The sequence below is a fragment of the Pelodiscus sinensis genome, chromosome 21, assembly GCF_049634645.1.
Source record: "Pelodiscus sinensis isolate JC-2024 chromosome 21, ASM4963464v1, whole genome shotgun sequence".
NCBI classification, from domain to species: Eukaryota; Metazoa; Chordata; order Testudines; family Trionychidae; genus Pelodiscus; species Pelodiscus sinensis.
The window spans coordinates 17155518-17183459 of NC_134731.1; the positions used below are offsets into that span (position 1 = coordinate 17155518).

General features: G+C 52.0%; 2 protein-coding genes across 6 annotated transcripts in view; both read left to right on the forward strand.

The window, feature by feature from the left end:
• The first annotated feature begins 149 nt into the window (after positions 1–149).
• RAD51D (RAD51 paralog D) lies at positions 150–15874 on the forward strand. Of its 5 annotated transcripts, none has more exons than XM_014571772.3 (11): positions 150–279; positions 1862–2021; positions 2991–3052; positions 3443–3561; positions 5802–5883; positions 6487–6621; positions 7156–7251; positions 7509–7599; positions 9339–9409; positions 12713–12880; positions 14873–15874. In XM_014571772.3, exons 2-11 carry the CDS (start codon positions 1940–1942, stop codon positions 14954–14956), a joined length of 990 nt encoding a protein of 329 aa, XP_014427258.2. In that variant the 5' UTR covers positions 150–279; positions 1862–1939; the 3' UTR covers positions 14957–15874. The 5 variants fall into 5 exon arrangements, with proteins under 5 accessions (XP_014427258.2, XP_014427257.2, XP_075761127.1 ...); XM_014571771.3 differs by having other exon boundaries at positions 237–368; XM_014571770.3 differs by lacking the exon at positions 150–279 and having other exon boundaries at positions 1226–2021.
• Positions 15875–26675: 10801 nt separating this feature from the next.
• Positions 26676–27942, forward strand: part of RFFL (ring finger and FYVE like domain containing E3 ubiquitin protein ligase) — a 53608-nt gene continuing 52341 nt past the window's right edge. The window contains exon 1 of the mRNA XM_075905010.1: positions 26676–27160. Within this exon, the coding sequence (XP_075761125.1) occupies positions 27076–27160 (85 nt within the window). The 5' untranslated portion in view covers positions 26676–27075. The remainder of the gene's footprint in view (positions 27161–27942) is intronic.

Sequence of the window (27942 nt, forward strand, 5' to 3'; positions counted from 1 at the left end):
ATCTGCTTGCAGGGCCAGCTCAGGGGTCCCTGTTGCGCTGGCGGTGCCCTCTGAGCCTGTGGCTCTCGTGAGACCCTGGGCAGACAGGGGCATAGAAGAGCCACGCGCGTGTCGCTCCGCAGGGATTTCACAGGCGCAGGAAGGGGCCCGGGCCCTGGTGCGGCCAAGCGCGCGTGTTCCCGAGCGAGCTGCAGTGGAGCTTCCCCGCTGCCGGCAGGCGCTGGTCTCCGGCCCGGGTGCAGGAAGCGGAGTCAGGCCGGGACGGGAGAGGCGGGGCCGGTCTGTGCGGGGGGGGGGGGTCTGGCTCAGCCGGGGCTTCCGTCGTACGGGAAATGCTGCAGCGCCCCGGGCTTGTTCGGTTTCCATTCGTAATTGAGCGGCCGGGGGGGGGGGCTCTGAGCGGCCAGGCCCGGGGAGGGGCCGGGGGGAGGGGGGGCTCTGAGCGGCCAGGCCCGGGGAGGGGCCGGGGGGGGGGGGGCTCTGAGCGGCCAGGCCCGGGGAGGGGCCGGGGGGGGGGCTCTGAGCGGCCAGGCCCGGGGAGGGGCCGGGGGGGGGGCTCTGAGCGGCCAGGCCCGGAGGGGGGCCGGGGGGAGGGGGGCTCTGAGCGGCCAGGCCCGGAGGGGGGCCGGGGGGAGAGGGGGGCTCTGAGCGGCCAGGCCCGGAGGGGGGCCGGGGGGGGAGGGGGGCTCTGAGCGGCCAGGCCCGGAAGGGGGCCGGGGGGGAGGGGGCTCTGAGCGGCCAGGCCCGGAAGGGGGCCGGGGGGGAGGGGGGCTCTGAGCGGCCAGGCCCGGAAGGGGGCCGGGGGGGAGGGGGCTCTGAGCGGCCAGGCCCGGAAGGGGGCCGGGGGGAGGGGGGCTCTGAGCGGCCAGGCCCGGAAGGGGGCCGGGGGGAGGGGGGCTCTGAGCGGCCAGGCCCGGAAGGGGGCCGGGGGGAGGGGGGCTCTGAGCGGCCAGGCCCGGAAGGGGGCCGGGGGGAGGGGGGCTCTGAGCGGCCAGGCCCGGGGAGGGGCCGGGGGGAGGGGGGCTCTGAGCGGCCAGGCCCGGGGAGGGGCCGGGGGGAGGGGGGCTCTGAGCGGCCAGGCCCGGGGAGGGGCCGGGGGGAGGGGGGCTCTGAGCGGCCAGGCCCGGAAGGGGGCCGGGGGGAGGGGGGCTCTGAGCGGCCAGGCCCGGGGAGGGGCCGGGGGGAGGGGGGCTCTGAGCGGCCAGGCCCGGGGAGGGGCCGGGGGGAGGGGGGCTCTGAGCGGCCAGGCCCGGGGGGGGGGCCGGGGGGCTCTGGGACTCAGCCCGTACAGAGGTGTTGGAGGGGGTTACAGAGCGTTAACCGATGAGCCCAGCGTACCAGTTAGCCGTGTACACATTCCCCTCCCTTGGTCTGAGGGCACCGGGCTCTGCTGGTGGTGGTTGGTCTGACGGGGGTGCCTAGGAGCCCTGCCTAGGAGCCGTCACGCCATGCTGGCTTCCCCTCCACACATGCAGCTGACAAAGTGGGTCTTTGCCCACGAAAGCTCATGCTCCTACACTTCAGTTAGTCTATAAGATGCCACAGGACTCCTCGCCGCTTCTCCACACTAGGAATAAGGTCTCCCCCAGACTCCCCCTGGGGCCCCCCTGCAGTCACAACAGCTGCCTTTGGTCTGACCCAATAGGGCTGTTCTTAGGTACCAGATCCTGAGGGAGGCTTCATGGCATGGCGAGCCCTACAGTAGGCCCTACTCACAGTGCTGTCCTTGGGACGTGACTATAGCTTGGTTCATTAAGCTGGGATGTTTCAGCCAAGAGGCATGTGGTGGTAGGGAGAGTGAAGGGCAATGGCATTTCCGTGTCCCTGGAATATCAGACCCGCCCTCTTCTCTCTTGCACAGGGTCTGTGCCTGTGTGGCGCTCGGCCTCTCTGCGTGTAGCTCCTGTCCTCGTCCCCAGAGGGGCTGTCACGGGGACCCATGGCGATCCTCCGAGCAGGGCTCTGCCCCGGCCTCACAGCAGAGATGATCCAGGTTCTGAAAGCCAACAGCATCACAACAGGTAAAGGGGCAGCCTGGGGTCTTAGCACTGGGTCTCCCCCATTTCTGGGGGGATTTGGGGAGGGGGGTTGCCAGGGGAGGGCACAGAGCTCTCTTGTCTGTGCTGTGCGGCTGTGGGTAGTAGGGATGTTAGCTGTCGGGTAACTGAGTAGTAGTGGAACCGCATGAAATCTTAGCAGTCACATGACTGTTCGATAGTCCCCGGGGGTGGGGCCAGCAGCCAATGCGCTTCTAGCCCCACTGCCGGGGAGCCCCCTGCCACCCTGCACTCCTGCCTGCCACCACGCGTCTCTTGGCTGCTCAGCAGTGTGAGGGGGGATGTACCTGAGTTCCCATCCTGGTAAGGCAGCCACACATCACAGAGCTGCGTCTGCCTTGTCTCCGTGTCTGAGGCTAGGTCTGCACTGCCGTCTGCAGTGTGCATGGAGTACAGAGACCGGGCGGCTGGAAGAAGAATAGCAGTGACACAGCCGTGGCCACTGGAGACCTTCCTCAGGTTCTGACAGGGGATGTGAAATCCCATGTCATTGGTGAACCAGTTAACCAATTAAAGGGGGCACCGGAGGGGGGCAGCTGGAGTAGCCCCTGTCTGCAGCAGGCCCCCTGCGGGGCGAGAACAGTGGATGGATGAGTCCCAAAGGCCCTTCACTTTGCGCTCTGTGTTCTGTGGCAAACCTAGGAGTGAATGTGTCTCAGACTGGGCCTGTGGCATCTTCGATGAACCTTCCTGTGACTCGCCACGGCACTGGGAGTCCTGCCAACCACTGGCTGAGCGCAGTTAATACAGCTCGGTGTGTCTATGTGTACAGCGGTGGGTCAGGTTGCCCAGAGCTGGCGCTGGCTCTGGCTTGTGGCTGGGGGAGGCCAGGGCAGAGGAGCGTCATGGGGAGAGGTACCCGATGGGTTCCCTGGCATGTCAGGGCTGTTACGGTCTGACCTCCAGCTGCTGATCTCTGATTGTTCCTTGCAGTGGTGGACCTTGTCTCCTCGGACCTGGAGGAAGTTGCCCGCAAGTGCTCCCTGTCCTACAAGGTGAGAAGAGATTCCTTGGTCTGATGTTTTACCTGGGTGCTAAAGCTGGAGCCTGCTGGAGAAGAGCTGTGTTTGGCCCAGTGCTCTGGCATACGTTGTCTGTCTGCGGAGACCACTCCCTAATGCACAACTGGGCTAACAATGCATCGCCCACCCCAGTCAGCCTGTACGCTGCAAGCTGTAGACCTGACCCTTTGTTGCCTCGCTCTGTCAGTCCATCTGTAACAATTCCTTCTGTGGGGAAGTCAATATTCTTTGTACTGAGAGCGTCCCCTCATAGCCCCTGTCATGGACCACAACCCCGTTGTGCTTGGTGCTGTACAAAGCCAGTCCTTGTCCCACCATGTGCTCAGAATGCTTCGGTCTCACTGGGGGGGTGTCTCCCCACAGGCTCTGGTTGCCGTGAGACGTGTGCTGCTGGCGCAATTTTCAGCTTTTCCCGTCAACGGAGCGGATCTCTACGAGGAACTCAAGAGCTCTATGGCCATCCTGCCCACAGGGAGCGAGAGGTGAGAACATGTGCGAAGGGGCCCAGGGTTAAAGCGAAAAGGTTTGTCCCTTTGCCAGGAAACTGAGTTGGATTGTAAGTTTCCACCTGGAGATGCTTCAAGCCACTTGGCTGAGATCTGAGCTGACTCTTTGTCTGTCAGGGCTCTGACTGAGCTGGGGACGTTGTACACTGGGAAGCAGCAGGGTTGCCTTGAATAGATGGAGTTTCTGCTTTCCTGGCCATAGCATTAGCATAGTAGCGCTGGTCACCTGTTGCAAGCTGCCAGCCTACGCTCCTGCAGTTGAACCTTGCTCGCATCCCCAGATGTAGCCATTTTGCCCAGCGTCTGCTGGAGATTTGTATCCCCTTCGGCTGCAAAATGTTACGAGCATTTGCACAGGTGGCAACTGGCCCCATTAAGGAGGGTTCCAGCACTGGCACAGCTTGGCTTCAGGACAGCCCTGAGTGAGAGGTCTAGTATAGAAATTAACCACTTGATCCATAGTATCAGCTCCTCCCCCTTTCTCCTTCCCTGCTGGTTATAATAATCAAACGTGACTCTTTGGAGAAGCCCACTGGTCACCTTCATGTTGTATTCAAACCTCCAGAGCTTCCCCTGAGGCAAAGGCTTTCCTGCTGGCTGTTCCTGTACCTGCCCCACTGCGGCGTTTCCTCCCTCACCGGAAATGGAAAGAGGAGTGACGGGAAGGGGCGAATCCCTGGGGGTTAGATTCTGAGGTGGCCTGGCTGAGGACAGCGGAGCTGCTGATTTCCTGCCTTTGGTAAAACAAAAAAAGCAGTCACGTAGCACTTTAAAGGCTAACAGGATAGTTTATTAGGTGATGAGCTTTCGTGGGGCAGATCCACTTCTTCAGATCATATTCTGAAAGGCTGTGTCTAGTCTGCATCCCTTTTCCGTAAAAGGGATGCAAATTAGACACATCGCAATTGCAAATGAAGCGGGGATTTAAATCCCCCCCCGCTTCATTTGCATAAACATGGCTGCCGCTTTTTTCTGGCTCGGAGCTTTGCCAGAAAAAAATGCCAGTCTAGACGGGGATCTTTCAGAAAATAAAGCCTTTTCCGAAAGATCCCTTATTCCTTTTTTAAAGAAGAATAAGGGATCTTTCAGAAAAGGCTTTATTTTCCGAAAGATCTGCATCTAGACTGGTGCTTTTTTCCAGCAAAGCTCTGAGCCGGAAAAAAGCGGCAGCCATGTTTATGCAAATGAAGTGTGGGGGATTTAAATCCCCGCTTCATTTGCAATTGCGATGTGTCTAATTTGCATCCCTTTTACGGAAAAGGGATGCAGTCTAGACACAGCCAAAGTGAATTGGTGTGACCATTATATAACAGAAGGATACAATGAAAAAAGAAAAAAAATACAAACTGACAAATCAGCTACATAGACCAGAAGGTGGAGGGGGTGGGGGGGACAAGGAAAGAGGAAGTTGGTTACTGTAAGAATCAATAAGTGGCTAATCTGGGGTCACTACAAATATCAAAAGGTGGGGAGGCTGTCTTTGTAATGTGGAAGGTAATTATCGTCTAAATTAAAGCCCATTCACAACGTATTGAATTTTAGCATAAATAAAAGTTCTGAGGTCTCCCTCTGTAATCTGGTGTTAAAACTAATCCTGGAACTTTCCCTTGCAACAAACCCCATTGCCAGCTTTGTCCATATATTTACTCTGGAGACACCATCACTGGCCTAATCATGTCAGGGCTCAGATTCCTGTACATCCAGCAATGTGATCTATGCCATTATGTGCCAGCAATGCCCCTCTGCGATGTATATTGGACAGACTGGTCAGTCACTTCACCAAAGAATCAATGCTCACAAATAAGACATCAGAAATATCCACACACACAAACCTGTCGGCCAGAATTTCAATCAAATTGGTCATTCCCTTAAAGACCTGACAACATGCGTCTTACAGCAAAGAGACTTTAACACCATAAGCAATTTCCTCCTTCCTTGTCACTCCCGCTCTGCCACCTTCTGTTCTATGTAGCTGATTTGTTTGTATTTTTTTACTTTTTTCGTTATATCCCTCTGTTATATAATGCCAATTTGCTTTCAGAATATGAACTGAAGAAGTGGGTCTGCCCCACGAAAGCTCATCACCTAATAAACTATCTTGTTAGTCTTTAAAGTGTTACATGACTGCTTTTTTTGTTCAGACTAACACGGCTACCTCTCTGTGCCTTTGTTAGTTTAGTATGGTTGATTCTCTTTGTTGTGTGTTTCTCCTTTAGCCTGGATAAACTGCTGGACTCTGGCCTGTACACGGGGGAAGTCACAGAGCTCACAGGAGCGCCGGCCACTGGCAAGACACAGGTGGGCAGTTCAGGGGCTGACTGGTCTGTGCCGAAAAGAGCTGATGTTCTAATCCCCTCCCCCGCCTCCTGCCGTTTAAGGTGGTCTATCTTTACACCCCATCATCAGTGGCATCCCTGGGGACTGGGAGCGTGGGTCTGGTTTGTTGTTCCACCTTTCATTGTTTGGTGGTTTGTGCTCACTGGGGGATATTTACTACAGTTGAAGACCAATAAACAGCTGTGGCCAGACATCTGGCAAGAATCCAGACGACTCCTCTCTGTGGCCACTGATTTTCTCCAGTTAGTAGGCCCAAACTGATGCATCTTGCACCACGTCTGAAACTTGCTGAGGTGTGACCCAGGCCTTGCCTGGAGCACGTGGTAGTCCCCCAGCATGTCAGGGGCACAGGCCTGGATCTGTTTGGGGAGGTCTGACTGCGTCAGTCTCCTGGCCTGCAGAGGTCAAGGGCCCTGGCGGCTCCAGTGTCCTGTAACAGGACTTGCAGACAACTCCTGAGAGTGGTTCAGGTGTAACCTGGTGGGGGCAGTATGCAAACAAGCCCCTCTCCTAGAAACGAGGACCGGAACAGGGTGAGATCCACCCACCTGCTCTTCCGCCTAGGTGTGCCTCAGCATTGCCATGAGCGCGGCCCATGGCCTCCGGCAGAGTGTCCTTTACGTCGACTCCACGGGCGGGTTCACGGCCTCTCGCCTGCTCCAGCTGGCGCAGACCAGGATGGGAGGTGAGGAGGAGCAGGTCAGTGTGGCTGCATCATTGACCCTGACAGCTGCCGGTGGAGCTTGTGGCTGCTCAGCCGCTGCTGCTGAGAGTGGCCTGCCCTGACCCAGCAGGACGGGTGCCCACGACCCCCAAGAATCCGACTTTTCCTCGGATGGACTTTCAGGCATCCAGCCTTTGTCGTCTTGGGCTTCTCTTGGCTGCCTCCTGCACCCCAAACCTTTCTCTCCTGGCTCAGTGTGAGCTCAGTGTGCCCAGCGTCTCCTGAGAACCAGGCCCCATGTTATAAATGTAAGTTGCCAAACATTGGCCACCTTGGTTCAGTACCTCAGTTTCCCACCTGCGAAGTGAGGATTGTGGCGCTGCTGCATGGGAGCAGTGGGAAGGGATCTTTGGAGTGGATGGGTTGGCGGAGGATGCTGGGCCCCAGGTTTTACCTACCGTAGCCATGCTGGACTTCGCAGTGTCTTGTTCTGTGTGGACGACGATGCTGTTCCTGAAGAGGGTAAGGTTGAGTTTGAACCGGCTGTCTCTGCTGCTCTCTTTCGGCAGGCGGAGGCTCTGCAGCGGATTCAGGTGGCCCGGGTGTTCGATGTCTACGCCATGCTGGATGTGGTACAGGAGCTCCGCTGCAGCATGTCCCAGCAGGTGGGGCTCTGCTCTCGCTGGGACTGGGTAAAGATCCACCCAGTTAGCACGGTGGCCAAACCCTGGGAACCCCCGGGGCTGCTCACGTGAGCACACTCACGGGATTGGTCTGTTCACGTCTGGATCTTCTGGCTCAGTCAGGACTCTGGTCTTGTCCCAAAGCGGCTGGGGACCACGCGTCCTGCGCTGGCACAAACGGTCCTGCTGCCCCTCCGTGCCCTGTGCAGTCCCCTCACCCTCTGTGCTTCGCCCCCCAGGTCCTGAGCTCCTCGGCGCCGGTGAAGGTGCTGGTGGTTGACTCCATCTCTGCTGTGATTTGCCCGCTCCTAGGTGGCTGGCAGGCAGAGGGTGAGTGAGGGGCACCGCTGGGTGAGCAGGGTTGGAGGATTCAAAATTGGGTCTGTGCCGCAAAGAAACACTTGCTGGCCATGGTGTGCACAGAGAGAGGCTTCCATTATCCTGCCGCTTCCCTTTGCTGATGAGAATCCATCACTTACACACACACACAGTTCCCACTGAGGTGTGCGCCTGCGCTGCCGCACACAACAAATTCTCCCCCCACCCACCTCCTCTGGAGAGACAACATGGGCAGGGAGCCGCTGGAGCAGGGGGCCAGGACCTGCCACAACCTCGTGGCGGGCACGGCGGAAGGCCTGCTCTGGTGGCTGGGGCTGCCATGTGGCAGGGGAAGTCGGGGCATGTTCTGGTGGCTGGGACGGCGAGGAAGAGTGTCTGCTCCAGTGCCCGGGAACTCGTGTGTGTTAATAAATTGGGTGCCACTGTGGCACATCCAAACCAGCGCACATGACCTCAACATTGGTGCACAAACCAAAACTCCTTCCGCTCGTGGTTGGAAAATCTTAGCGGGACCCCTGCTTCCATACCATCCCGAGATGGGCGGGGATTGAAACAGACATGCCTTTGGCACAAAGGGCCCCATGCAAGGAGGGAATAGGGAAATCTGCTTCCGGTATTTCTGCTGGATCTGCTCGCTACCTGCAGCGTTTCCAGCTGGCATTCTGGGCTGTCAGTGCCCCCCATGCAGTCTGACCCATGAGGCTCCAGGATGTAGGGATGTGGGCAAGGAAATCTTTGTCGTTTGGTTTTGATGCGGGGCGATATAATGCCCTGTCTGCTTAGGATACAGCAGAGACCGTGCACATCCTGGAGACCACTTAACGATGTACCATTGAGGTACCCACTTATTTACTGCCTCCCAATTAGCCAGAAAGCTGATCTGATTTCTTACTTGGCAAAATGTGGTGGGGCTGCTAGCACAAGTACAGAGTGTTGCTGATTTCTAGTGAGCGGGGGCTGGGAGGGGGGTATCGTGTACGGGCAATTGCTCCTGGAACTGACTGGCCAAGGCTAAAACACTTCACACAGGTCGCTACTGACTTGGGCTGCGTTTGAGTGCACCTAGGGGTGAGGGATTCCCTTGTCGATCCCCGAGCCATGTGGCTTGTGGTTATTGCAAGTCAGTGGAGAAAATGCCGCCAGCAGCTGTCTGGTGGCCTGACGCAAGCAGGGGACGAGCAGTCCAGTTTCTAAGGGACAGGTGTGAATGCTCGGTCAGGCTCACAGTTAGGGCCAAGTGGGCAGTTTCGGCTGAGAGGCAAGGATCGAATGGGTCATGTGGCTTAGGGGAGGAAGACATGGTTACCTGGTGGTCAGAGCACTCGACTGGGACTTGGGAAACCTTGGATCTATTGCTATGTCTCCAACCGGCTGATGGGATGACCTTGTGCTAGTTACTTCCCTTCCCTGTGCCTTCGTTTCCCCATCTGTAAATGGGGACTGTTGGTGTTGACCGTTTTGGTAAAGCAGGGGTGGTGCACATTAATAATGTATGTGTTGGGGTGGAGGAGGGAAAGATGGAACGGCTGCTGCCTATGTAGGTTCATTGGCTGGCTAAGAAAAATCGGAGTCCAGGGACTGACCCAATAGGATGTATGAGCTGCACTAAGTGCACTCTCACCCTCTGTGCTGGGAATGGCTCCCGCTTGATTCTCTCAGGAGAGTCGGGGTCTCTAAGGCACTTGGAATGGAAGCAAGCCCTGAAATCCCCTTGCATTTGTCATCCACAGGCTTGGCCCTCATGATGCAGCTGGCCCGGGAACTGAAGATGCTTGCTAGAGAACTTAGCATGGCCGTGGTGGTGAGTTGGTTGGACTTTGCCTTTCTCTCCTTGGGCTGGGAGCAGGGATCTGGAGTCAAAAACGCATGGGGGGGCAGATGTTTATGGCAGAAGGGAATCCGTTCAAAGCTGCACAGGGGAGGGAAATGGGACTCCTGCCGCTCTGCAGGCATCGGTCACTTGGGAGCATACAATGAATTGAAGCTCAGCTTCCATCCAGCCCCCAAACACTTGTGGCTGCAGGGCAAGAACAGAGCCAGGCCATAGGTGGCTTTTATTAACTCTGCCATGTTGGCTTGCTGATTCAGAAGGAGCTGAGGACCGGTAGATGTTAGGGTGGTTGGCATTGATCTCTGATGCAGTAACTGCTGTTGATTCCTAAATAATTTCGGTGCCTAGAGAGCTGTCAGAGACAGAGTGGTCCTAGAGCCAGTTGTCTTTGGGTAGCTTCAAGGCATTATAAATGGACGGTGACTGGAAAGCCCTTTGTGCATTGTTCTTAGTTAACGCATTACAACAGCAATTTTTCCCTTCTCTTGTTGTTCATGTCTTCACACCAAATACTGTGAATGAGCCACTTTCACCCTGACTTAATTAGAATCATAGAGCTGGAAGAGGCCTAAGGAGTCATCAAATCCAGCCCCCTGCCCAAAGCAGGACCAACACCAACTAAATCAACCCAGCCAGGGATTTGTCACACTGAGACTTAAAAACCTCTAGGAATAGAGATTCCACTCCCTCCCTAGGGAACCCAGCCCAGTGCTTCACCACCCTCCTAGGGAAATAGTTTTTCCTTATCTCCAACCTAGACCTCCCCCACCGCAACTTGAGACCATTGCTCCTTGTTCTGCCATCTGTCATTACTGAGAACAGCCTCTCTTCATCCTCTTTGGAACCTCCTTTCAGGAAGCTGAAGGCTGCTATCAAATCCCCCCTCACTCTTCTCTTCTGCAGACTAAACAGACCCAAATCCCTCAGTCTCTCCTCCTAGATCATGCGCTTCAGCCCCCTAATAATTTTGGACACCCTCCGCTGGACCCTCTCCAATGCGTCCACATCCTTTCTATAGTGAGGGACCCAAAACTGGACACAATACTCCAGATGTGGCCTCACCAGAGCTGAATAAAGGGGAATAATCACTTCTCTACATCTGCTGAAAATGCTCCTCCTAATGCAACCCAATATGCCGTTAGCCTTCTCGGCTACAAGGGTGCCCTGTTGACTCATATCCAGCTTCTCATCCACTATAGTCCCCAGGTCCTTTTCTGCAGAACTGCTACTTAGCCAGTTGGTCCCCAGCCTGTAACAATGCTTGGGATTCTTCCCTCCCAAGTGCAGGACTTGCACTTGTGCTTGTTGAACCTCATCAGATTTTTTTGGGCCAATCCTCTAATTTGTCTAAGTCACTCTGGACCCTATCCCTGCCCTCCAGTGTATCTACCTCTTCCCACCAACTTTGTGTCACCTGCAAACTTGTTCAGGGTGCAATCCATCCCCTCATCCAGGTCATTAATAAAGATGTTGAACTAAACAGGCCCTAGAACCGATCCTTGAGATGCTCCACTAGAAACTGACCGCCAACCTGACATCGAGGCATTGATCACTACCCGTTGGGCCCAACAGTCTAGCCAGCTTTCTGTCCATCTTACAGTCCATTTATCCAATCCATACTCCCTTAACTTGCTGGCAAGAATATTGTGGGAGACCATATCAAAAGCTTTGCTAATGTCAAGTATATCACATCCACTGCTTTCCCCATGTCCAGAGAGCCAGTTACCTCATCATAGAAGGCAATAAGTTTGGTCAGGCAGGACTTGCCCCTGGTGAGTCCATGTTGACTATTCCTGATCACTTTCAACCTCTTCCAAGTGCTTCAGAATGGGTTTCTTGAGGATCTCTTCCAGGATTTTTCCACGGACTGCTGAGGTGAGGCGGACTGGTCTGTAGTTCCCTGGATCGTCCTTCTTCCCTTTTTAAAAGATGGGCCCTACATTTGCCTTTTTCCAATCGTCCAGGATCTCTCCTAATCTCTTGTAAACTTCCTTTTTGCATTTAAGCTCACAAAGGATTAGCTTCATTAACACAAGCAACATCTTCCACATATAGACGCCTGCTTCTGTAACTTCCACTCCAACTCACCTGATGAAGTGAGTTTTACCCACAAAAGCTTATGCCCTAATACATCTGTGAGTCTCTGAGGTGCCACACAACTCATTGTTGTTTTTGCAGACAGACTAACACAGTGACCCTTAGAGATAGAAATGTAGCCATGTTTGTCTGGTGTAGCTGAAACAAAAAAAAGTGCTACATAGTCCTGTTTGTTAGTGACTCTTCTGAGCCTTTTAATCATAGAGTCAAGGTTTAGCTCACCAGGTGGGACACGCTGCAGTCAGTTACACATTGGCCTTGCCTCGCTAGTCTGGGGCCAGCATTCATTTTAAGCCGGGGTGGGGGATCTTCTTTCGGGTCAGGGGCTGCTGACCCACAGAAAAATCAGTTGTCGGGGACTGCACAAAAATGAATGGGGAAAAAATCCCCGCACCTCACTGACATAGCCCCCGACTGCAAAGCAAAAAGATGCTCCCCACGTTCCTCTTGTACACCAGAGCCTAGAGGGGCCGGGGCTAGTAGATTTTGTGGGCCCTCCAGGCTCTGGGGCTGCTGGGAAGCAGGCTTGTGTTGTGAGGTCTGGGAGGTAGGAATGTGTTGGGGGTTGGTGGGTCTGAGAAGGAGCAGGCTGGGAGTGGGGGGTCTGGGAGGATAGTAGGGTGCTGACTCTTCAGCCCCATGGAGGGAGTCACGGGGGGCTGCAGGGTGGGGCGCCAGCGCTAGCTCCTTGATGCTGTGGGGGAGGAGGCCCAAGCCTTGGGAGCCTGATCCGGGCAAGCTGGGGGCCATATTTAGCCCCTGAGATGGAGGTTACTCACCCCATTTAATCCAACGCACGGGTCTTACCTCAACAGTCTGTATCCCAGGCTAACACCTGGGGCTTTTTAACTCCCTCTATTGGGGGGGACCATGTAAAGTGGATTGAGTCTAGTTGGGCTAACAGAATGTGGTGCTTTAGCTCATGTAGTAGATGTTCATGCTTCTAAGACGTAGATCATGGTGGCCATGCAGGGACTGGAGCACATGTGCGGCACACAGAGCCAAACCGTGTTGCATTTAGAGGGGCAGCATGGCCAGTCATGGCAAGGGGCAAAGGCGGAGAAGAATACAATTTGATGGAAGCCACTGGTGCATGCACTAGCTCCCTGATGGGCCCCATGTGTCATTGAAGGAGTAAGGAGTATTGCTGGAATGAGCTGTTTTGTGGCGTTGCAGGTGACTAACCACGTGACCAGAGAGAGCAGCAGTGGGCATCTGAAACCAGCCCTGGGTCGCTCCTGGAGTTTCGTGCCCAGCACCCGGGTGCTGTTAGAGAGCAGAGCAGGGCCAGGGGGAAACGCCAGCACCCATCGTGTTGCTACCTTAACCAAATCGTCCCGGCAGGTGAGGCTTCCCTGGAGAGCCCAGGTGGGACTGGTGAGGGGATTAGGATGCCAGTCAGAGACTGAGTCCTTGAGGGAGGGATGCAGGAGTTCTGACCTCATCCAGGAGTCGCTGGCAGGCCACTGTGATGGATTTGGGGGATGAGAACAAAATGCAATCGATCTATAAATTGTGGGATGTGCATGCATCTCCTCCCCTTTCTAAAGGGCCCATTTAATATTTCCATGTGCAATAAATCAGTTGCACCTTTTCTAACTTGATTGATTTACTGGTTTCACTGATACACTCCTGACTATTCATGATCATTCAAGATCCCGTATCATGTCTTGCAAGAGGAAGAACATTGTCCTGGTTGCTTACTAATGTGGGAGGCTGTCATTTTCTTCTCATGGCCGCTTCAAATTAGATATTGTGGACGAGGCCCTCAGATGGTGTAACCCAGGGCTAATCAACTTTGGAAGCCCCGGGGACCACAATGATACTCACAGCACATGTGGAGAGCTGCAAGATTGCAAATATATGCAAATAGCTTCTTTCACACTGATGGGCATGAATACAAAGCACTTCCCACAATGTCCTGGCACTCCCAGCATCTCATCCCTGGGTGCTAGAAATGCCGACACCCTGTACCTGTACGTTCCAGCCAAGCCGTCTGCTTGCATCTTTCAGTGCTCATGCCACTTGGGAGACACCGCGCCATTGTAGAGTGTGTTCCCAATGGAGGCAATGTTCAAAGGATCACACCAGCGGGCTGCGTGTCGCGCCCCGCATTAACCCAAACCTCACTGCAGGCCACAAACATGTGGGCCTTGGGCCACGTGTTGAGTAGCCCTGGTGTAATCCATGTAACTCCATTGAAGTCACTGGATCTGTGCTGATTTACGCCACCTGAAGATCCGCCCCTATAATCTGTTTCCCTTCTGAGACAAATGGCTGTCGACTGTATTTTGTATTGCAGTAGTATGACAGCAGTTCAAGTACCTAAAAGGGTGCTACAAGGAGGAGGGAGAAAAATGGTCCAGAAGCCCGGGCCTCTGAGGAGAGGACAAGAAGCAAGGGGCTTAAACTGCAGCAAGAGAGGTTTAGGTTGGACATTAGGAAAAACTTCCTGCCTGTCAGGGTGGTCAAACACTGGAATAAATTGCCCAGGGGGGCTGTGGAATCCCCATCTCTGGAGATATTGAAGAGCAGGTTGGACAGAGACCTGTCAGGGATGGTCTAGATCAGTGTTTCGCAATCTTTTTTTATAAAGTGCCCCCTTTAAAAAATGTTTAATAAAGTACCTACAGTTTTCGGACACACACATTTTTCTGCCATTGCAACACATTTGTTTAAACAACTTAATTGTAGCTGGGTGGGCGATGAAATTTTTGGGTGTAAAAAGTACAAAAATAATAACGCGCTGTAAAACTTAAAACAAAAATTTAGTTTTCTCCAAACTTCAGTTGTGTTGACGTACCCCCCAGACTTCTCTCGAGTACCCTGAGGGTACTTGTATCACTGGCTGAGAAACACTGATCTAGATGGGGCTTGGTCCTGCCACGAGGGCAGGAGACTAACTTGATGACCTCTCGAGCTCTCATCTAATTCTAGTATTCTATGATTCTAGTGTCCAGAAGCCCAAATGAAAATCAGGACCGTATTTTACTGGACATTGAATAAAAGAGAGATGATCCCTCAATGTACCCTTAAAGATGCTTAGAGCTTGTCCACATGACATGTCAATCAAATTTTACTAAAGGCATTGAACTGGATTTGTTAAACCACATTAACTTCCTTTGTGGATTTACTTAATTAGCGTTGGAAGTGAATTAAGACAAAATGAATTAAAGCCACTTTAATTCTGAATGAGTGTGTTCACAAAGGGATTTAATATGATTTTGCTCCTCCAGTTCAAATTCACACCTTCAGTTAATTCGGATTAATTTTTCTGGCTGGAATAGACAAGCCCTTAGACATGTGATCTTAATTTCCTCTTGGCTTTCCTTACAGCCAACTGGGATTGAGGTGGAGCTGGACATCGGAAGCTGTGGAGTATTGGAAGAGAGCCCAGCTGCATCTGCAGAGGGACCCTGATGGAGGGTGAAAAGCGGATTACAAGAGCTTCGACGGTGGGCATCTTTGCAGCCAATGTTTCTAAAGATTGCGGAACCAGATCGCGTTTGCCAGCCGGGGCAAGGAGAGATGCTCAGAGTCTCAGTGGAAATGGGGTGGTTTCCTATGGCACCAGCCAAACTCTCATCCTGGACAAAAGAGGGTTGGGGTTCCATAGAGATCTCAGAATAAGGTTTCTGAGTCAGACAGGTGATGTCTGTGGCTGTAGCATTTTTCTGGAGTGCATTGAGACCACAGAATCACAGGCCCTTTCCTGGGGGCTTTGTGGATTGTCAAGGGGAAACGGTCTTGTGGCATCATGAGATCAGAGGGAATTTTGCTGAATTCTTTGATGGGTAAATGTGTTGGCTGTATAAACACCCGACTGTTGGTCACGTGGCTTTTTATAGCCAACTGCTGCCTGCTCCCAGGACCTCCAGCTCTCTAGTGAGGGGCCCCTGGGAGGGACACCATCAAGATCTTCAGGACACTATCTATAGCAGCTGTTAGTCATGGTCCTATTGTACCTTTTAAAGGGTCATCACTACAGTGGTGTTCAGGCCTGGCTCCCATTCTGCTTCCTCCATAGCAGGACTTGAGTGGACACAGGCTGCTAAAAGGAAACCAAGTGGCACATTCTCAGAGAGATTTATCGACATGTGTTTGCTTCCCAGAGTAATCATGGCAATTTGGCAGGGGATTTTGATGTTTACTGCCTGGAAAGTTGTTGCTACCTCATGGAAAAGGATCTTTGGCCAGATCCTTAGCTGGTGCAGATTGGCGTTGTAGGATCTACTTCTGTGTTTATGCACTTTTTGGCTGATGTATTTGGTGTCACTTGCTGTATTTCTCTTCCTTTGCCTTTTAAAACAATATTATAAGGAATATTGTGCTTGGAAACCAGGAACTTTATGTTTTAATGCGGTTATTCTACACCTACTGCTCTGCCTGCAAATGATCACAATTTCAGGTCAGACCAGACGGACACTAAATCCAGGGAACTGTACAGAAAAATACCCACCTTCTTCAGCAGAATCAGTGTTTACATCAATTAGGTCATTAGTGTAGCCAATGCTCCGATGTCGAAATCCATTTTTACCATCAGGTTGGTTAACCTGCTTTTCCTTAATGCTGCTATATGAATGAGTCCAGCTTCATTCTGTATCACAGGTCCCATTTGTGCCAGCACTGTTGCGGTCAAACTGCTGTTGCACACAGTCAGAGTTTTCATCCACTTCTCCAGAGCAGATCTGGGCTTACAGGGTTCCATTTTTGTCTCTAGACAAATGTTCCTGTTAATGAAAGCAGCAAATAAACACACAAAACAGATGTGAAATCGCTGTCTAATCACCCTAAGTTGCAAATATTTCAGAATTTCCAAGGAAACAGCAGGAGATCTCGGTTTGGGTACCAATAGACTTTGTTTCACTCACCTATGTTTTGCTCCAGAACTCGTGAAAACCTGAGGTCTCTATTTTCTTAGGGTATGTCTACACAGCAAAGTTAATTTGAAATAACAGCCGTTATTTCAAATTAACTTTAATAGCGTCTATACATGCAAACTATTTCAAAATTATTTGGAAATAGCAGAGCGCTTATTTCGAATTTGGTAAACCTCATTCTACAAGGAATAATGACAAATTCGAAATAGCTATTTCGAATTAAGTGCTGTGTGGACACTTAATTCGAAATAGGGGGCCTCCAGCCCTTCCCGGGGAGACCTGGTAGCCACTCTGTGCACAACCAGGAAAAGTCCTCTCCCCCAGACCAGGTGCCCTTAGGGTACATCTAGACTACATGCCTCTGGCGACAGAGGCATGTACATTAGACTACCTGGCATAGGAAAATGAAGCGGCGATTTAAATGGCTGCCACGCTGAGCCAATCAGCTGTTTGTTGGCTCAGCATGCTAGTCTGCATGCTCCGCGGTTGACATCAAAGGCATTTGTCGACCTCCCAGGTAAACCTCATCCCAGGAGGCATACCTGGGAGGTCGACAAATGCCTTTGATGGCGACTGCGGAGCGTCCAGACTACCGTGCTGAGCCGACAAACAGCTGATCAGCTCAGCGTGGCAGCCATTTAAATTTAAATGAAGCGGCGATTATTTAAATCATCCTTGCATTTTCCTACACCGGGTAGCCTAATCTACATGCCTCTGTCACCAGAGGCATGTAGCCTAGATGTACCCTTAAAGGGGTAGAGTCTGGCTACTGGGCACGTGCGAGCCAGAGGCCTGCCTGCAGAGAGCCAGCACTGCCAGCCCCGCACCCAGTGGCCCCGTCATGAGCTGGGCAGCCAGTGCCAGCCTGGTGTCCCCCGCCCAGCTCCCGGGGGCCGTAGACAGCGTGTGCCCACCTGGACTGGTGTGGAGATTGTGGACCTCATTGAGGTTTGGGGGGAGGCCCCCAATGTCCATGATCTCCACACCAGGCGGAGGAACGTGGCTGTCTATGGTTGCATAGTGGCCAACATGGCCAGAAAGGGCCACAGGCACACTCAGGAGCAGGTGCGCCTCAAAATAAAGGAGCTGCGTCAGGCGTACGCCAGGGCCACCATGGGCAGCGCCGTAGCAGGGGCTGACACCTGCCCCTACTTGTCTGCCCTCAACCGCATCCTGGGGGGCGGGACGGTCCGCGCTACCCTGGGAGGCAGTGAGCCGGGACAAGAGGGCCCTGACCTGGGGCCAGCATGGAGGGTGCAACGTCAGCGGGACCCCCGAGCTGTCCCGGCACCCGAGTCAGCAGGGTCGTCAGGGGAAGCCACACCAGGTAAGTGCCATCACTGTCCCCTACCCAGGGGGAGGGGAAGTGAGGAGGGAGACCAGGGACCGTGCGCAAGGGCCATGCCTCCCATGGATCACGCAGCCACCTGTGCATGTGCTGGGCAGGTGGCTCCAGCTGCGTGCCACACGGGCTGTGGCCTGATAGCCACATGCATGTGTGAAGAGACCTGACATGCTCCCGACCCTGGGGTGGGACCCAGCAGGATGGCTTCCCTTCACACCCCCCTGTACACCCCTGTCCTCGGCCACACTATGCACAGCACAGAGGCCTGGGTGTGGTCTTGGGGCAGCTCCCACTCCCGGGGAGAGCCAGACATCCCGATCATGGCCTCTGTCCAAGCACGACGGCTCTGATGGTGCAGGGCACGGTTGTCCTCACCTTGCAGGGGGCGCTGGGCATCATTCACTGCCTCCCCAGGGAGAACTGACCACTGCCCTTCTTTCTCCACAGCCGCTCCAGCTGCACGTGCAGGGCACACCACCCCACCTGGGACAGCCTCCTGCACCCAAAGGCTCCTCCGGACCACCAGCACGCAGCAGGGGTACCGGGACCAGCACCTGGGGGCCCTGTGAGCCCTGCACTGCACCATCCAGGGCAGGGTGCAGGAGGACCTGCAGCTCCCCCTTCAGCAGCTTGCTCAGGGCCGTGCCATGTGCTCACACCTGCAGGCCCTGGTGCAGAGCGTGCTGCCCTATGCCGCCCCAGCACCTGCTGCCCCCCCAGCTACTGTTCCTCCTCCCACCTTTCCCTCCTCAACCTCCACACCCCCCACCTCAACCTCCACACCCTCCTCCCCATTCCTCCGCGGATGCCGAGGCCCCCTCCCTCACGGTGCTGGGAGGCAGTTGGCCCAACGAGACCCCCCACCCCTGAGCGCTGAACTTCCCCTCCCCCTTCTTCCCCTCGCTTCCCCCTTCCAGCTCCCTCCAAGTTTTCCTCTCCCCTCTCCCACTACCCTTCCCTGGTCTCCTCAGAGGTTCATCTCCCCCCCCCCCCCCCCCCCCAGTTTTGTATAATAAACCCAGTTCATATTTTTGAACATACGTGTCTTTTATTTGACACCAGGAAGGGGGGGCTAGGGGAGGGGTCAGTGGGAGGACGTGAGGGAGGAATGGGGCACGAGCCCCTGGTGGGGAGGACCGGAGAGGCTCTTAGTGCTCCTTGGTGTGGATGCTCTCCCACAGGGCCTCCTGGACTTTGACAGCCCCCACTGGACTCCCTGCATGGCAGCCTGCAGCGAGTGCAGCCAGGCTGATGGCAACGACTCCACGGGATGCACCGGCGTGCCCAGGGGCAGCTCTGGCTCCATGTGCCTGAGTGCTTTGCTGTCCCTCATCAAGGTAGCAGGAAACCCTGAGAACTGTCTGTCCGTGGTGGGGGTAGGGTCCCTTTAAGCAGAGAGCTCAGTTAGCCTCAGGCAGCAGCCCCACACACTAAGTCCTAACCTGATGCCCTGCCGTCACTGCTTCCGGCCAGCCTTAACTTTGGTTCAGGGTCCACTCGCTATTTTGAAATAGGTTTTGTGTATAGATGCGTTATTTCAAATTAGCTTATTTCGAATTAACTATTTCAAAATAAGATAATTCGAAATAGCACTGTAGTGTAGAGTTATAGAGATATAATTTAAACAAGAAGATGTAGAATACTTCCCATCTAGTCAACCAACAATTGAAGGCATATGCATTGCTGTGTAAGACAAAAATAAGCACAATAGTTAAGGCATCACTATAGCAGGGATGTTAAATTTAGGTTAATTGGCTATTTGAATAGATCATGCAATTTTCATTGACTATTCAATTAGTTGATAAGGGCACCTCCCCAGAGCTGTTGCTACGCTTCAACGGCAAAAGCACTGCGGCAAGCATGGGGCCAGCAAGGGACTCAAGCAGACCCCCACTGGCCCTGTGCGGCCCCTGGCATTTCAAAGTGGCAGCACTGCATGGAGCCCGGAGTCAGCTGGGGACTCTTAAGTAACCCAAATAGCTATTCTGTGTCTTTAAACACTCCCATTATTTCGAAATAAGGGGTGTGCTATTTTGGCATCCCTGGAACGTTCCATGAGGATGAAGGGACTTGTCAGAATAGAGCTTTCTACACAATTGAAATTAACAATTGAACGCAACTTTGGCATTAAACCGTTGACATGTGCCTGCAACTTTAACCTCACCTCACCTCACCAACATTTTGAGAGTGCTCTATTCTGTGTACTTTGAGAGCGACTGTTAGTCTTCTAGGGATCTGTGCGCTGTCACATTTTCCAGGGCTGTAAAAGTCTTTCGGGTAGAGGTGCAAACTTTTAGAGGTGGAGACCAATTTGTTTCTAGGGAATTGCTGTACTTTGCCTAGCCATGCCCAGGCCAATCAGAGGAAGGCATCTGAGGTGTGAGTGGAAGAGGTGAAGTGACTTGGTGGAGGGGAGAGAATTACGGCTAACTGGTGCAAGGCAAGAGAAAGAAGGTTCTACAACTGGAAAGGATCGACAGAGGGGAAGGACTGGGTTGGGAATTAGGGGGAGAATGAGGGTGGACCCAAGGAGCTGTGTGAAAGACCACATCTGAATGTCGGGTAGCTGTTGTCAATGGGTGGAAAGCAGGCAGAGAGCTAAGGGGACTTTGGAAGAGTTCAGTGAGTACCTGTGGGGGTGGGAGTGAGTTTATGGACTGCACTGAAAGTAAGAGTAACTTGAAATATAGACAGCACAGGCACTGAAATTGCTTGCAAACAGCAAAACCGTCTATCGCAAGGCACCAAAGAAATACAGAAGGACAAGTCCTAGTCCTAAGGGTGCAGGAGATATGTGGCCCCTCTCCTTCCTTTCCTGTCTCCTTCCAAACTCCCTACACTCTGTTGTGATAGTTTTATTTCCCAGCGTCTGCGACTGCGCACCACAGATCACTGGAGTGACTCAGCTGGGGTAGAAGGTATGCAGATGTTCAGAAGCAGGGAAATGAAGAACAAACTAGACAACGGCTACTGCTCAGTTTCTGTTTCACAATCCCGGCCTATGATGCAAAAGATTTGGAGGAAATGGCTAAGAAAAGAAGGCTTAAACCCTGCTGAGCCAAGCTTTTCTGCTACAAGCTGTCAGTCCTCATGCTTCAGGGCATAAGCTGCTCACTGGAAGGGGTTAGGGAGAAATTTCTTTCCTGGATTGTGTCCCACACCTATTTGGTGTTTCAGGCTTTCCTCATGCAGGCAGCTGCTGACAGCAGAATACTGGACTAGCTGGATCTTCGCTTGGGTAGGGTAGTTCGTACCTTCCTGATGTTGGCTGTGAGGTACACAAGGCGAGGGAGGAGGTTCATAACACAGATAATGTACCAAATCTGCTGGCTGCATTTCAAGCACTTGGAACAGGGAAAGTGTGATCTAAGGCACCTGCATTGTTGTATCAGTGATGTTATGATGAGAGGGTCTTGCTTGTAGTCAAAAGGTAAAAGCAGGGTAAGAAGCAGGGCACTGAGTTCAGCAGGCAGATCCAGTGTGGCAAAGGATGACTTCCTGCCAAAACTGCTGTTCCCTACCTTTGCAGCGAAATCCTGGTGGAACGTGGCTCATAACCCACATATGATAATCTGGCACGGCTTCCCCTCCATGCTCAAACCAGCCAGTTCTGAGACTTATGCATTGTGTTCCCTGTACACAGTGAGATAAGGCACCTTCCATAGGTTCCCAAATTCAGGAGATGAGATTGAAAAATATCTTCTGAGACGTCTATCAAGTGAAGATGTCCCATTTTAAGAGGGATAAGGGATCTTTCGGAAAAGGCTTTATTTTCTGAAAGATCCGCGTCTAGACTGGCGCTTTTTTCCGGCAAAGCTCTGAGCCGGAAAAAAGCGGCAGCCATTTTTATGCTAATGAAGCGGGGGAGATTTGAATCCCCACTTCATTTGCAATTGCGATATGTCTAATTTGCATCCCTTTTACGGAAAAGGGATGCAGTCTAGACACAGCCGTAGTGTGGTAGTTTCCTTTTTGTGCAAAAACTCCTTTTTGCACAAGATCGGTATACCTCCTTTTTTGAGGCATAAGGATCTTGCGCAAAAAGGAAACGTCCACACTCCCTGTTTTTGCTCAAAACCCCTAGGGAAAAAACGGATTGGAAGAGAATATGCAAATGAAGCGCAAGAAAATGCTAATCCACACTTCATTTGCATTGCCTCTTCCAGCAAAACTTGTAGTGTAGACATAGCCTACATCAGCTGGATCTTGGGGTCAGGACTCTGCTGGGGAGCATTCAGATTTGATCCTGAAAGGGGGCCCTGACCAGAGCTATGAAACTCAAAGTTAGGCTGTGCCTGAGAGTTTGCTCCTGGAGCCTGGGAGGGCAGGGATTCACATGCCATGGTGCACCTAGGAGCACCTGAATACTGGTGCCAGGCCGCTGTACAGGGTGAGGGGATGTTGTGGCAAGGCCCCGTTATGGGGGGAGGGGACACTAGTGCCACGCCCCACCTGGGGTAAGGGCAGGGTGATCAGAGGCTTTGTCTTTCATAAGGAGCTCTATCCCCCCCTTGAACCAAGCTCACACTTGCTACGTGGTCCCCCTACGGAAGGGGACCCTGGGGCACGCCCCTGCAGGTGTCGGGCGGGATTCGAACTCACTGCTCCCAGGGCTAATTAGCCCCATCCTGCTGGTCTATGTACCCCCCCCAGCTGCGCTGTCCCCGCCCCCCCGCCAGAGGGAGCTGTGGCGGCGCGGCCGGTAGGCCCGAGGGACCGCTCTAGCCTTCCTCTCGCTGGCTCCCGCCGCTCTGGCCCGCCCGTCTCTTTGGCTGGCTCCCGCCTGGGGGGGCAGTTGCCATAGCGCCGCGGCCGCGCCGTGCGGGGTTCGGTGCAGCCGCCCCCGCCTCGCCCGAGGGAAGGGCCCGGGCCGGGGGACGCCGGAGACACCCCCCCCGGGAGCGAGGGGCCGCGCAGGTGAGGGGGCGGGGCTAGGAGAAAGAAGGGGGGGCCGGGCTGCCTGGGGGGGGGGGGAGGCAAAGAGGAAGCTGCCAGGAATGGGCAGCCCGAGGCTGTGGGGGCTGGAGGATGGGGGAGATTGCCGGGGGGGGGGGTTGATGGCTTGTTTGGGGGTGTCGCTGGGCTCTGTTCTCTTTGGGGCAGGGAGTGAGAAGAGGCTGTATTGTTGCAGAGCAACTGGGGAGGGGTAGGAGAGCCAGGTAACCAGGTCTGCTGGGCAGGGCAGAGGGCTGCCTGAGATTGTGGGGGCTGGGGTTTAGGAGCTGCTGTATTGCTAACTCTTTCTTAAGTGTAAGTCCTCCCCCCCTCTGTGTGCCTCGCTTTCCCCATCTGACCAATGGGTACAGTGACACGCCCTGCCTCCGCTCAGCTACTTACTATGTGTAAATGCTGAGCGAAGGTATGGTAAGTGTCAATCCTTGTTATTTTGCTTAAGCTGTTTGCTCTCCAGTGTGCTTTAACAGGTCCAAACGGCCTTGCTCAATGTCTGTGGCACCAGGATGCTGTTTTTTGATGTAATGGAGCCAAGCTAGTTTCTCAGTGAATAACTTTACCCTTCCTGTTTCTATGTCATGCATAAACAAAATTGAACAAAAGTGGAAATATTTATCTTAAAGTGTAAATAATGTTGGAAATGTAACAAGAAGGCGAAGGGGCATTATCTGTGAGTCAGGTGACAATAAAAGGTAGTTTGACTCTTCTTCAGAGGCTTTTTCTTGTAAGCTAACCCAGTGTTTCTCAAACAGTGGTAAGGATATGCGAGAGAAGTGTGGGGGGTACCTCAACACAAGTGAAATTTGGCAAACAATGTCCAGGATATTGCCCTGCAAAGGGGGTCGGGGAGGGGGCGGCGACAGCACGTGCCTGTCAAATTGAACATTTGGAGCCGTGCGCCCGGACATTAACAACTGCTCTGCACACATGCCCCTGCGCCTGGTGGGAAAAGCGTGTGGCTGCAGCGGCTCTGGTGAGACTCAGGACAGTTCCAAGATGGGGGTCAGGTTTGGGCGGGGAGGAAAAAAAAATCATTTCCATGGCTGCCTCTCCTAGTTCGTTTCCTCTCTGGCAGGCTCTCTGGGGTGCTCCAGCAGGGAGAACCTGGAGACAGGCATTGCCTCCACCCCCACCCTCACCCCCACCAACAGCTCAGTACAACGCATCCCCATCACTCCTTCCCCATGGTGCTGCAGAGAGGAGCTAAAAGGCGGTGAAGTAGCACAATAAGCTTTGCTCCAAAGGACCCCCCCCCTGCATCAGTGGCATAGTGGGGGGGCTCTGTTGCCCACGGGCGCCATGCTAGGGGGGGTGCCAGGCTGGGGTGGGAGCGCACAGCCCCACGCAGCGAGTTCGGTGCTGGCGAGCCACTTGCTCCCTGTAGACAAGCCACTGACGCAGGGCCAGGCAGTGGGAGTGGGCACTTCAAAGTTAGGGTTACCATACGTCCAGTGCTTGTGGGGGAGGGAAAGGGCATTGGGTTAGAGTCTGGGGGGGGGAGGGACTGGGGGTGCCTGGCTCTGGGGAAGGGGTGGGTGCATTGGGTTAGACCGGGAGCCTGGAGATGCCTGCGGCTTGGGGTGCCTGTGTCTGGGGGAAGGGTGGGTGCATTGAGTTAGAGCTGGGGAGGCCTGGCTCTGAGGAGGGGAAGGGCATTGGGTTAGAGCAGAGGGGCTGGGAGTGCTCGGCTCTGAGGGTACAATAATTTTTTTTAAAGGGTTACTTTATAAAAAAAAAAAAAAGGTTGAGAAACACTGAGCTAGACTAAGTATGTCCTGTGTTGGGGAAATTATAACTTGCCTTGTCAATGTACGCCTTAAACAAACATTGCAGCATTCTGTTTAATTGTAAATAAGTTTGCCACATGGAAAATTCACACATGGTCCAGTCTGCAGTTGTAAAGATCAGGCATGTTTGGGTTGAGAAGAGGCATGTGCAAATACTTTGTGTTTTGATAATGAAAAGGCTCTGTATTTTGTAGCAGTCAGTTCACGTATCTTAATCTTATTCATCCTGATGATAGCAGAAGGCACTCTAGTACTGTAGAGATGAGCATGATAAAATAATTTAGGATTTAGCTTTGCAGTTAATAGATTCTAATAGTGTGCAAGTTGATGTTCTTTAATCTGCTAAGAAATATGGAAATATGTTCATTTATGTAAGACTCTGCATTAGCACTAAGTTTTTTTCACAGAGTATATAATATATATAATGTGTCTTTGAGCATGTTATGCAATTCTTAATTAGATTTTCTCCTTAGAGAACTATTACGCTATTGTGTATTAAGTTGTGTTACTCAGTCTTTCTCACTTGACTGGATAAATAAGGAATTGGACTAAGGAAAATCCTCTAGTTTCAGCACTCCCTTTCATTATGCTGGTGATTGGAAAGTACAGTAATTATGTATTTAGGATTACTTTTCTGTAGGTGTGAAGGCAGTGGGATATCCTTTTCTTTTAATAACTGCAAGTGGATATGGCATAGATGGCTACGTTAATCCTTTTTGGTTTTGTTTGAAATATGCTAGTTGTCATTTTCATTAGTACCATCTTATTTTGCTAAATCCAATTAAATTAAACCCATATAAGTATTAGCAGAAGAGTAGTGGGAGTGAACTATTTGTAAACAGTATTTTTATATTATTTCTTGCATATTCTAGACCAGAGGTTCCCATCTATTTACCATTGTTGGCCACCTATGCAGCTTTCTGTGTTATTTGGGCCACATGCACACAATATATAAACTGCCTGTATGGCCCTGAATGTCACATGGGCTGCAGCTATATACTTGATTATACTATGGGCTGAGAACCTCTGTTTTAGACTCTCGCGTCCCCACATATTCAAAAATATTATGTCCCTGTAACAACACCTGTGTTCACTGTGTTGATGTTAAGAAGTATTTTGTGGTTATAGCAGCAAGCTGCCCTATGGATAAACATAATTGTCTTTAATGGGACAACTTGATCCACCTAAATACATTATCTTACCTACCCATAGGCGAATGCTGGCTGCTTCAGGGTGCATCCTGTGGGAGGTTGGGGAATTATCTAAATATAGGGTAATATGGTTAGGACATTTTCTCTGTCAAAAATAATCCAACTCTAATGAAGGCAAAGATATCTTCCATTGTGACTTATGTCTGTGAATAAATGTTTATTTACTCAAACCTTTGCTGAGGTGAAATAAATTTACAAGAAGTCAGGTTTCCACAGGAGTTACTCCCTTTGAACGGAGTGTCCCTGTACCCTTCCTATATTTGTAGCATTATAAATAAACTTAAGGCAGAAAGCTATGCAATATTTTACAGCAATTTCAGGCTTGTTAACATGCTAGATGCATTTACTGTATTTTGTCAATCTAATTCCTTTCTGCCTTCCCCACCCCAAACCTGTATTCCTTCTTTGTTGTCTGTTTTTAATTTTTATAGGTAAAGATTCCTCGTAATATTGTGGCCTTGTAATGCAATCCACCATTTTTTGTTTTCATTTTCTTACAAGCTATACTAAATTCATGGGGGGGCAGGGACTAATTTAAATGTTTGTTTGGTTTCTAAATATTTTGGAAGGAATATTAAACCTAATGTTTCAAGCCTTAAGCTAGTCTTTGTAGAGATCATAATGAAACCTCATATGGAGGCATGCTGTCCTGTGCAGGGATCATACACTTCTACTCCTGTATCACCTGGTTAGATATACTCAGTTTAGGGTTGCCATCTGGTGGGGAAAGTTGGCAACCTGAAGTCAGGTTCTCTAAACTGGGGGTGAAGCTCATCCATCAGTGATTCCTGGAAACGCCACGTTTTTTTCCCCAGAAGATACATTTCGACATTAGTGATTTTCAAATCTTTAGAAACAATTGTTACTGTAGTGACATGATGCATCTTTTTCAGTATGTCCTAATATCTATTGAGTACATCCCATAATTTAACTGCACTCGGGTTTCTCAATTTGCTCTAGAATACTAATTAGATTTCCTTTTTTGGTAATGTCTCACTGACTTCTGTGTCAGGTAACATGAATGGGAATTGATGTGCCTACAATTTGTTTACCTTGCTCCAAGAGCTTAAACTATGTAAGCTGGGCTGTAACCTATGTAAGCCTGCTCATGCATAAAGATGCATCAATTTAACTACATTAGTGCAATATCACATCTTTAGGTACATGAGTGCAACTTATATGTGTAGACCCAAGCCTAAATTGACACAGATTTTTTCACTGTCAGAACAATCTGACCTAATACCAATAACTTTGTGGCATCAGTAAATCCCTGATTTGAATAGTGGCCATCTTTAAAAAAGGGAAGAAGGACAACCCAGGGAACTACAGATCAGTTAGCCGTACCTCAGTCCCTGGAAAAATCATGGAGGGGATCATCAAGGAATCCATTTTGAAGCACTTGGAAGAGGGGAAAGTGATCAGGAATAGTCAACATGGATTCATCAAGGGTAAGTCGTGCCTGACTAATCTGATTAGCTTCTATGATGAGGTAACTGGCTCTGTGGATATGGGAAAGTCAGTGGATGTGATATACCTTGACTTTAGCAAGGCTTTTGATATGGTCTCCCACAATATTCTTGCCAGCAAGTTAAGGGAGTATGGATTGGACAAATAGACTGTAAAATGGATAGAAAGCTGGCTAGATTGTCGGGCCCAATGGGTAGTGATCAACGGCTCGATATCAGGTTGGCGGTCAGTTTCTCGTGGAGTGTCCCAAGGATCGATTCTAGGGCCGGTTTTATTCAGAATCTTTATTAATGACCTGGATGAGAGGATGGATTGCATCCTCAGCAAATTTGCAGATGACATTAAGCTAGGGGGAGAGGTCGATGTGCTGGAGGGTAGGGATAGGGTTCAGAGTGACCTGGACATATTAGAGGATTGGCCGAAAAGAAATCTGATGAGGTTCAACAAGGACAAGTGTAGAGTCCTGCACGTGGGACGGAAGAATCCCAAGCATTCTTACAGACTGGGGACTGACTGGGTAAGTAGCAGTTCGGCAGAAAAGGGGGATTCCAGTGGATGAGAAGCTGGATATGGGTCAGCAGTGTGCTCTTGTAGCCAAGAAGGCTAATGGCATATTGGGTTGCATTAGGAGGAGCATTTTCAGCAGATGTAGAGAGGTGATTATTCCCCTTTACTTGGCTCTGGTGAGGCCACATCTGGAGTATTGTGTCTAGGTTCTGGGCCTCCCACTATAGAAAGGATGTGAATGCATTGGAGAGGGTCC

Bases quoted from the DNA above. Each gene is read 5' to 3' on its own strand.
- RAD51D (XM_014571772.3), top strand. From the start codon at position 1,940: ATGGCGATCCTCCGAGCAGGGCTCTGCCCCGGCCTCACAGCAGAGATG. The intron at 3,053-3,442 runs GTGAGAAGAGAT...GTCTCCCCACAG, and splicing joins AGTGCTCCCTGTCCTACAAG to GCTCTGGTTGCCGTGAGACG. The intron at 7,252-7,508 runs GTGGGGCTCTGC...TTCGCCCCCCAG, and splicing joins GCTGCAGCATGTCCCAGCAG to GTCCTGAGCTCCTCGGCGCC.